We start from the raw sequence: 9,188 nt of genomic DNA, 5'->3' as shown, positions 1-9,188 counted from the left end.
TCCATTTCATCCACCTCCCCTTCCTTCTAATCCTCATTTTTCCCTTCCCCCTCCTTCTTATCCTCGTTATTCTCTTTGTTATCATAATTTTCTTCTTATTTATGGTGTCCGCGTTTATGATTATCCCCTTCATTCCTTTCTTTATTCTCGTTTTCTCCTTTCACCTTTCTTAATAATTATTCATCATCATTTTCATCATCATCATCATCATTGTTCATTTTCTCCTCGTCCTTCTCTTCTTCTCCTCTTCTTCCTCTCCTTTCATCTTTTTTTCCTCGCTAGTCCTTCTCTTATTTTCCTTTTACGTCTCTTTTTTGCATCTTTTCATTTATATTTTCATTCTTTTCCTCTTACTCTTCCTCCTCCTTCCTCTATTCCTCCCATTTCTCTATTTTTCCTTTTTCTTCTTCCTTTTTCCATCTCTTTCATCTTTCTATCTCTTCTCTTCATCCCTCTCCACGTTCATTCTCCTCCTCCTCGTTCTTTCTCCTCCTCCTCTTCCTCCACCTCCTCTTCCTCCTCCTCCCTCCATTCCCCCTATTTCTCTTTTTTTCCTTTTTCTTCTTCCTTTTTCCATCTCTTTCACCTTTTTATCTCTTCTTTTCATCCCTCTCCACTTTCACGTTCATTCTCCTCCTCATCGTTCTTTCTCCTCCTCCTCCTCCTCCTCCTCCTCCTCCTCCTCCTTTTAGTCCTCTTCCCACCCTTTTTCTCCTCGCGTCCTTGTGTGGAGGGAGAGAAGCATGCCTGACGGGCCTGGCTGAATGCACATAGCCGCACGCCCTCCTTCATGGGTCACAGGTTCGAATCCCGCCCACGACCGCCAGTAAAAATGTACCCCACATAGCCATCCAACCAGACAGACAGACAAAAAGAAAGGCATAGAGAGATAGACAGACAGACAGAGGCAGATGGAGATAGAAAACAAAGCAGACAGACAGACAGACACAGACAGACAGACAGACAGACAGACAGACAGACAGACAGACAGACAGACACAGACACAGACAGACAGACAGACAGACACAGACAGACACAGACAGACAGACAGACAGACAGACACAGACAGACAGACAGACAGACAGAGAGACAGACACAGACAGACAGAGAGACAGACACAGACAGACAGACAGACAGACAGACAGACAGACAAACAAACAGACAGACAGACAGACAGACAGACACAAACAGACAGACACAGACAAACAGATAGACAGACACAGACAGACAGACAGACACAGACAGACAGACAGACAGACAGACAGACAGACAGACAGACAGACAAACAAACAGACAGACAGACAGACAGACAGACACAAACAGACAGACACAGACAAACAGATAGACAGACACAGACAAACAGATAGACAGACACAGACAGACAGACACAGACAGACGCAGACAGACATACAGACACAGACAGACACAGACAGACAGACAGACAGACAGACAGACAGACAGACACAGACACACAGACAGACAGACAGACAGATAGACACAGACAGACAGACAGACACAGACAGAGAGACAGACAGACACAGACAGACAGACACAGACAGACAGACAGACAGACAGACAGACAGACAGACAGGTCACCTACCATCAAGCTTTAGTCCACTACCACCACCACCACCATCACCATCACCTCCACCACTACCACCATCATCATCATCATCACCACCACCATCACCACCACCACCATCATCACCACCACCACAGAGGGGAAAGGAAGAGCAACAGACGTATGAGAGGATTTTCTGATGACCGACCGTGGAAAATTGTGTGTGTGTGTGTGTGTGTGTGTGTGTGTGTGTGTGTGTTAGCAGGGTAAAATAAAAACAAAATGGGAGCAAAACGACGAGAGAGAGAGAGAGAGAGAGAGAGAGAGAGAGAGAGAGAGAGAGAGAGAGAGAGAGAGAGAGAGAGAGAGAGAGAGAGAGAGAGAGAGAGAGAGAGAGAGAGAGAGAGAGACCCTTAACTTTACACGAACTAAGATAACAGTAACTCCCCCCCCCAAAAAAAAAAAATAGGGAATAACAACAACAACAACAACAAGAACAGAAAGAACCAGCTAACACCACATCATCATTAAAATATTAAAAGATACAAAAAACAACAACAACAACATTGAACAAGGTATGACAAGAGGTTAAATACATATCTAGCAACGTATGAAAAAAAAAAGTCATACACATTTTTTAGCAAGGTTTAATTTTTTTTAGTCCGATCACCCCTTAAAAAAATACATTACATAGCGTTTTCCCTCGTGGTGAAAAAAAAGGGCGCTAAACAGTTTATTTCTATTACGTGTGAAGGTAATTCAATCTGCCGTTCATTTTCATCGAGGGAACGGGACTTAAAAGAGTGCTTTGGCAAATTAAATCTACGTCGGAATTGCCCTGCGTGTGTGTGTGTGTTTGTGTGTGTGTGTGTGTGTTTTACTGCAGAGGAGTCAGTTCAAGGGCATAAAAAAAGGTAACAAATGTAAAAAAAAAAAGCCCGATACTCACTGCTCCTAAAAAGAGTTAGAGGAGTGGCCGAAAGACAGGTCAATTTCGGGAGGAGAGATGTCCTGATACCCTCCTCTTGAAAGAGCTCAGGTCGTAGGCAGGAGGAAATACAGAAGAAGGAAGATTGTTCCAGAGTTTACCAGCGTGAGGGATGAAAGAGTGAAGATGCTGGTTAACTCTTGCGTAAGGGATTTGGACAGTAAAGGGATGAGCTTGAGTAGAAAGTCGTGGGAGCGGGGAGCATGCAGTTAGCAAGTTCGGAAGAGCAGTCAGGATGAAAATATCGATAGAAGATAGAAAGAGAGGCAACATGGCGGCGAAAATTAAGAGGTAGAAGACTATTAGGAAGAGGAGGAGAGCTGATGAGACGTAGAGCATTAGACTTAACTCTGTCCAAGAGAGCTGTGTGAGTGGAGCCCCCCACACGTGAAATGCATACTCCATACGAGGGCGGACAAGGCCCCTGTAAATGGATAGCAACTGTGCGGGGTAGAAGAACTGGAGGAGACGGTACAGAACGCCCAGCCTCGAGGAAGCTGATTTAGTAAGAGATGAGATATGAAGTTTCCAATTGAGATTTTGAGTTAAGGATAGACCGAGGATGTTTAGTGTTGAAGAAGGTGATAGCTGAGTGTTGTCAAATAATAGAGGATAGTTGTTTGGAAGATTGTGTCGAGTGGATAGGTGGAGAAACTGTGTTTTTGAGGCACTGAAGGACACCAAGTTCTTCCTGCCCCAATCGGAAATAATAGTAAGGTCTGAGGCTAAGCGTTCTGTCGCCTCCAGCCTGGAATCATTCAGTTCCTGTTGGGTGGGTTTTCTATTAAAAGAAGTTGAATAATGCAGAGTAGAGTCATCGGCGTAAGAATGGATAGGACAGTTTGTTTTTGGAAAGAAGATCATCAATGAACAACAGAAAGAAAGTGGGAGATAGGACAGAACCCTGCGGAACACCACTATTAATAGGTTTAGGGGAAGAACAGTGACCGTCTACCACAGCAGAAATAGAACGGTCAGAGAGGAAACTGGAGATAAAGGTACAGAGAGAAGGATAGAAACCGTAGGAGGGTAATTTGGAAAGCAAAGATTTGTGCCAGACCCTATCAAAAGCTTTTGATATGTCCAGCGCAATAGCAAAGGTTTCACCGAAACGGCTAAGAGAGGATGACCAAGAGTCAGTTAAGAAGGCTAGTAGATCACCAGTAGAACGCCCTTTGCGGAACCCATACTGGCGATCAGATAGAAGGTCAGAAGTGGAAAGGTGCTTTTGAATCTTCCGGTTAAGGATTGATTCAAAAGCTTTAGATAGACAAGAAAGTAAAGCAATAGGACGGTGTGTGTGTGTGTGTGTGTGTGTGTGTGTGTGTGTGTGTGTGTGTGTGTGTGTAGGGTAGATTACTGCCTCTCTATCTATGTATTTATCTGTCTGTATCACACACACACACACACACACACACACACACGTTGATCGCTAAAAAAATAAATTGCTGTAGCGCATATATTCCTAAGAGAGAGAGAGAGAGAGAGAGAGAGAGAGAGAGAGAGAGAGAGAGAGAGAGAGAGAGAGAGAGAGAGAGAGAGAGAGAGAGAGAGAGAGAGAGAGAGAGAGAGAGAGGACACTCATTCACTAGTAAGGATTCGTGTCTTAAAAGCGATAACTTGTTCCCCGTTTTTTATTGTCAATTTGTGATTCATCGAAAGAGAAAACGGGTACCTCTGGAAGGGTGACTGTATTGTTTCTTTGATCTATTGAGAGGGGTACACTGGACACACACACACACCACACACTCTCTCTCTCTTTTTTTTTATTTACACAGACACTTGGTTACATCAGGGCCTAGTACCTATAACATTACATTATATGGCGGCACTAGTTTGTAGGCTAAAGGGAACATAGTTGGTATCCCCTATCTTAAAGCCTAACCTGTTCACAAATTGTTCAGCCACTGGTTCACAAACAGTTTATATTGTTGCCGGTGTGTGAACTGCTGAGGCAGCTGACCGGACGCAAGGAGACGGTTCCATATATGCACGTAAGTGTTTATAAACTGCCTCTGGTAGTGAGTCGTCCGGCATCGCTGCACCACCAGAGCCGTGGGTGCCGCCTCCGCTGACCGGGTGGCTGTCACCTCCTGCCTGGCTGGCGCAGCGTCCTCAGGTGCTCCACCCCTCCTGCTGTATTTTGTACAGAGTGGTGAGGCCGGCCACGTCTCGCCGGTGTTGGAGGGTCTGCAGGGTCGGTAGGTGCTCCGGTTGTCGAGCAGTGATGATCCTCCACGCCCTCTCCTGGATCTTGTCTCTCTCTCTCTCTCTCTCTCTCTCTCTCTCTATCTATCTATCCATCTATCTATCCTTCTATCTATCTATCTATTTCTCCATTGCTTTCTCTTTCTGTTCACCTTTTCTTTCATATTTGTTTCCATTCTTCCCTTCGGTCCTCAATATCCGTTCGTGTGTGTGTGTGTGTGTGTGTGTGTGTGTGTGTGTGTGTGTGTGTGTGTGTGTGTGTGTGTGTGTGTGTGTGCGATTTTCTCGTCTCCTGTTTTTCCATTTCTTTTTTCCAGTTTTTTTCGTTTGAGTTTTGTCCGTCATGCTGCCTGTCAGTTACTCGGGCAGGAAGTCGTGTTTTTTTATATGTCTGTCTGTCCATCTCACTGTCTGTTTGTCTGTCGCTTTTTGTTTGCTTGTGTGTTTGTTTGCTCCTTCGGGCTGTGTTCGTGTGTGTGTGTGTGTGTGTGTGTGTGTGTGTGTGTGTGTGTGTGTGTGTGTGTGTGTGTGTGACGGTTTGCCTCTGCTACTTTTTATTTGCTCTCCCTCTTTACACACACACACACACACACACACACACACACACACACATACACACACACACACACCTGGCCAATACAGAAAAACATGGATTCTGGGCTTTTGATTTTGCATTCTTTAATCCTTTTTTTTCTCTTTGTATTTCAGTTTCATGTTTTTTTTAATTCCTAACTCCTTACACATGTTACCTTCTGCCCTTTAAAATTATTGAACGCACGGTTTTATTTACTCTGCATATGGTGTCTTTCTTTTCCCTTTCCTTTATTTTTTACACCTGCCTGTTTTCTTTCTCGTTGCAGGTGTCAGAAAATGAGGGAGAAGAGAGGCTGATCGTGAATACCTGGCGAAGAGGTGTTGGATCCTCTCTCTCGTTACCTGGGGCTCACCTTTGAAGTCTCGCTACCACCACCGAGGGACCAAAACATCGCCTTTCACTCACCTGTCTAATTACCTAGAGATCCACTCGCTTATCTACACACCTACCTGCTTACCAGTTGATCGGCTTCACTCTATTAACCTTATATCCAAAGATTCCGTAAGCTATTGTCTTGTCTCTTGTACTTACTTATATCTTACCTTATCTATCTATTATCTCACCTACCTACTAATCTACCTGTTTGCCTACCTGCTCAATACTTACCTTTTACAGCTTCGATAGGCAAGATTATTTACATCAGTGCACCTGTTTTTCCCTTTTCTGTCCTGCTTCCCACACTTTCCTACTTCACAAATTAATTAGTTACCTTCTACCTTTTTTCGTATTTACTCAAACTTGCGTTCCTTGGTACATTCGTTTTCTCTTCCTTTCCCGTTCTCTGTATCTCAGGTATCGTTTTTCTCCCCTCCTAAACACTATTAACGCATCCTAGTCCTCATTCAGGCTGGTTCACCTTTCTTACTCTTCCCATTACTTATTTAGGGAGCAAATACATCGCCCTCTTCACATGTCTCACACTCTCAGTACCTCACCGATCTTTCCTTTACTCCGCCCTTCTATCACTCTTTCTCTACCTTGCCCATAAGTGCGATCTATATCCCATTAGTATTATTGTCCTAACCTCATTTTCTCTTTCACAGCTCTCAGGAGTCGTAATTGTAGCTCTCTTTGCTCTTCCCACGCCAAAAACGCGATCTGGTGCTGCTTTTCCATCGTCCTTCTTCTCCAATACGTCCTTGATTTAATTTCCTCTCTCAACACTGTCACGAGTTTCTCATAAGCTTCTAGTGACATCGTTCCCAGCGCCTGTCCAGATATCAATCCTGTGTTTTCCTGTTCTCCGCCTTCAATTAGTTCCGTACTTGAGCTGTCTCTAACTTCCTACGTAAGAAGTAACGCCATTTCGTAGTCTTTCCACGGTATCCCTCTTCACCCTCACTCCTTTAGGCTCCTTTGTTCAACCTTCAACACCTTCATAGCTAAATATAACCTCCTAAGTAATAGTAACATCGGAACACCTTCTGGTACTCTTCCCATCTCCTTCTTCACCTACACGCCTATTGTTCCCTTTCCTCGAATTTCACGCTACTATACCCTCTTATAAACTCTCTTTCCCCGCACAATACCTTCTTTGATCCTCCCTCTTATCCCCCATACGTCTGTTCTCCCATTCCTTCAGCCTATAGCCTCCAGCTCTTCGGTATGACTGATCACGAGCACAGAATACGCCTGGTGCTGCTCGGTGGCGCTGGCGTGGGCAAGAGCTCCATCATCAACCGCTTCCTCTTCAGCAAGTACACGGACAAATACAAGAGCACGGTGGAGGACCTTTACAACCGGGACTATGAAATCGGCCGCATCACCCTCAAAGTGGATATCTTGGACACAGCGGGCGATTTCCAGTTCCCGGCGATGAGGCGTTTGTCCATCGCCAACGCACACGCCTTCCTCATCGTCTACTCCATCGACCAGACGCACTCCTTCGACACCGTGCGGCAGGTCATCGGGGAGATCAAGGAACAGAGGACCGACTTCGAGGAGATTCCCATCGTCATCGCCGGCAACAAGATGGACCTGGAGATCGAGCGGCAGGTGTTCAAAGAGGACGTGACTGATTGGATTTATCGTGAGCTGCAGCGGTTCAGGTGAGCAGGGAGGCGCAGGTGAGGGGGAGAGGGAGAGGGAGAGGGAAAGGGATGGAGGTAGGAAGGGAGGGGAGGAGGCAGAAAGAGGGATGGAGAGGGAGAGATCGTTTTTATTTATTTTTATTTTATTTCTCTCTCTCATGTTTTCTGTTTTGCCTTTAATAACGTTGTTTCTTTATTTATTTTTTTCTACTTTTCTTTTTCTTTCCAGGTTTTCTTTTCTTCTCTTCTTTCTTTCCTTCCTTTTTTTTCCATGCTTCTTTTTTATCGCTTTTATTTATTTTTTATTTTATTTCTCATGTTTTTTTTTGCCCTAAATCACGTTGTTTCCTCATTTATATTTTTCTACTTTTCTTTTTCTTTCCTGGTTTTCTTTTATTTTCTTCTTCCTTCCTTCCTTTCTTTTCCATACATCTTTTTTTCTGTTTTTCTTTGTTTTTATTTTTTATTTTTTCATTTTGTTTTGTTTCGTTGATCTGTCTGTCTCGGTTTTGCTCGTATTTTTTTTTTTTAATTTCCTTTTCCTTTTTTTTCAGTGTCCTCCTTCGTGGGTTTGCTCCTCGACTTTATTGTTTTTTTTTTTCTTTTGCTATTGTTGTTGTTGTTATTGTTGTTGTTGTTGTTGTTGTTGTTGTTGTTGTTGTTTTGTTGTTGTTGTTGTCGCAGTCTCAATTTATCTCGTTTATTTTTCGAGTTATTTATCTTTGCTCTGAATCTGTCCTTATCTTTATCATACCACTTTTTATTTATCTGTTCACTCTTTATCTCTCGTCACTATCTTACTTTCCCTTTAGCTTCAAGAGAAAATAATATCTTACTAATAACCTATCTCTAACAATCTCTAACAATTTCTGGCAACTAACAATCTAATAATCTCTAACAAACTCCATCAATATCTAAACATCTAACCGTCTCTAAAAGTCTATCTCTGGCAATCTCTAACATCTAATAATCTCTAATAAAAATCTATCTAACAATCTCTCTCTAACAACCTCTATTTACAGTCTCTCTAACAACCTCTATTCACAGTTATCGCGTCTACGTATCTCCTTTTCTTGCCTTTATTTCCTTCTTTGTCGACAAGGAAACCGTAGGAGCAATGGATCTGTACTGCGTTTAAATCTTGCTTCCATTCTTTCGTTCCCTTTTATCTTCCTTATCTTTCCCGCCGCCTCAAGTCGTCCTGATCCTCCTCGTCTCCCTGATCCTCCCTGTCGTCCTTATCGTCCTCGTCACGTGTTCTCGTCAGGGTTGTTTCCAGCGTTCCTGTGACCTCGTTCGTTGACCTCGTTCCTCTCCCTTCCGCCTGACCTGCCTTGCTAACTTGACAGAAGAGAGAGAGAGAGAGAGAGAGAGAGAGAGAGAGAGAGAGAGAGAGAGAGAGAGAGAGAGAGAGAGAGAGAGAGAGAGAGAGAGAGAGAGAGAGAGAGAGAGAGAGAGAGAGAGAGAGAGAGAGAGAGAGAGAGAGATAGAGAGACAGAGAGAGAGAGAGAGAGAAGGAGAGAGAGAGAGAGAGACAGAAACAGAGACAAAGAGAGAGAGAGAGAGAGAGAGAGAGAGAGAGAGAGAGAGAGAGAGAGAGAGAGAGAGAGAAGGAAGGAGAGAGAGAGAGAGAGAGAGAGAGAGAGAGAGAGAGAGAGAGAGAGAGAGAGAGAGAGAGAGAGAGAGAGAGAGAGAGAGAGAGAGAGAGAGAGAGAGAGAGAGAGAGAGAGAGAGAGAGAAGCACCACAACACGCTACAAAAGGTGATGTGAAAGGGGAAAACAAAATCACACAGAACCGAGACATC

General features: G+C 43.9%; 1 protein-coding gene across 1 annotated transcript in view; it reads left to right on the top strand.

Moving 5' to 3' along the window:
* The window catches only part of LOC126990444 (GTP-binding protein Di-Ras2-like), a 109,363-nt gene that overhangs the window by 72,374 nt on the left and 27,801 nt on the right, over window positions 1–9,188 (top strand). Inside the window, exon 2 of the mRNA XM_050849052.1 lies at window positions 5,618–7,400. Coding sequence (XP_050705009.1) covers window positions 6,958–7,400 — 443 coding nt within the window. The 5' untranslated portion in view covers window positions 5,618–6,957. The remainder of the gene's footprint in view (window positions 1–5,617; window positions 7,401–9,188) is intronic.

This window comes from Eriocheir sinensis, unplaced genomic scaffold (genome assembly GCF_024679095.1).
Source record: "Eriocheir sinensis breed Jianghai 21 unplaced genomic scaffold, ASM2467909v1 Scaffold165, whole genome shotgun sequence".
Taxonomy (NCBI): Eukaryota; Metazoa; Arthropoda; class Malacostraca; order Decapoda; family Varunidae; genus Eriocheir; species Eriocheir sinensis.
The sequence above is the reverse complement of the archived record's forward strand: the minus strand, read 5'-3'. Positions and strand labels throughout refer to the sequence as shown.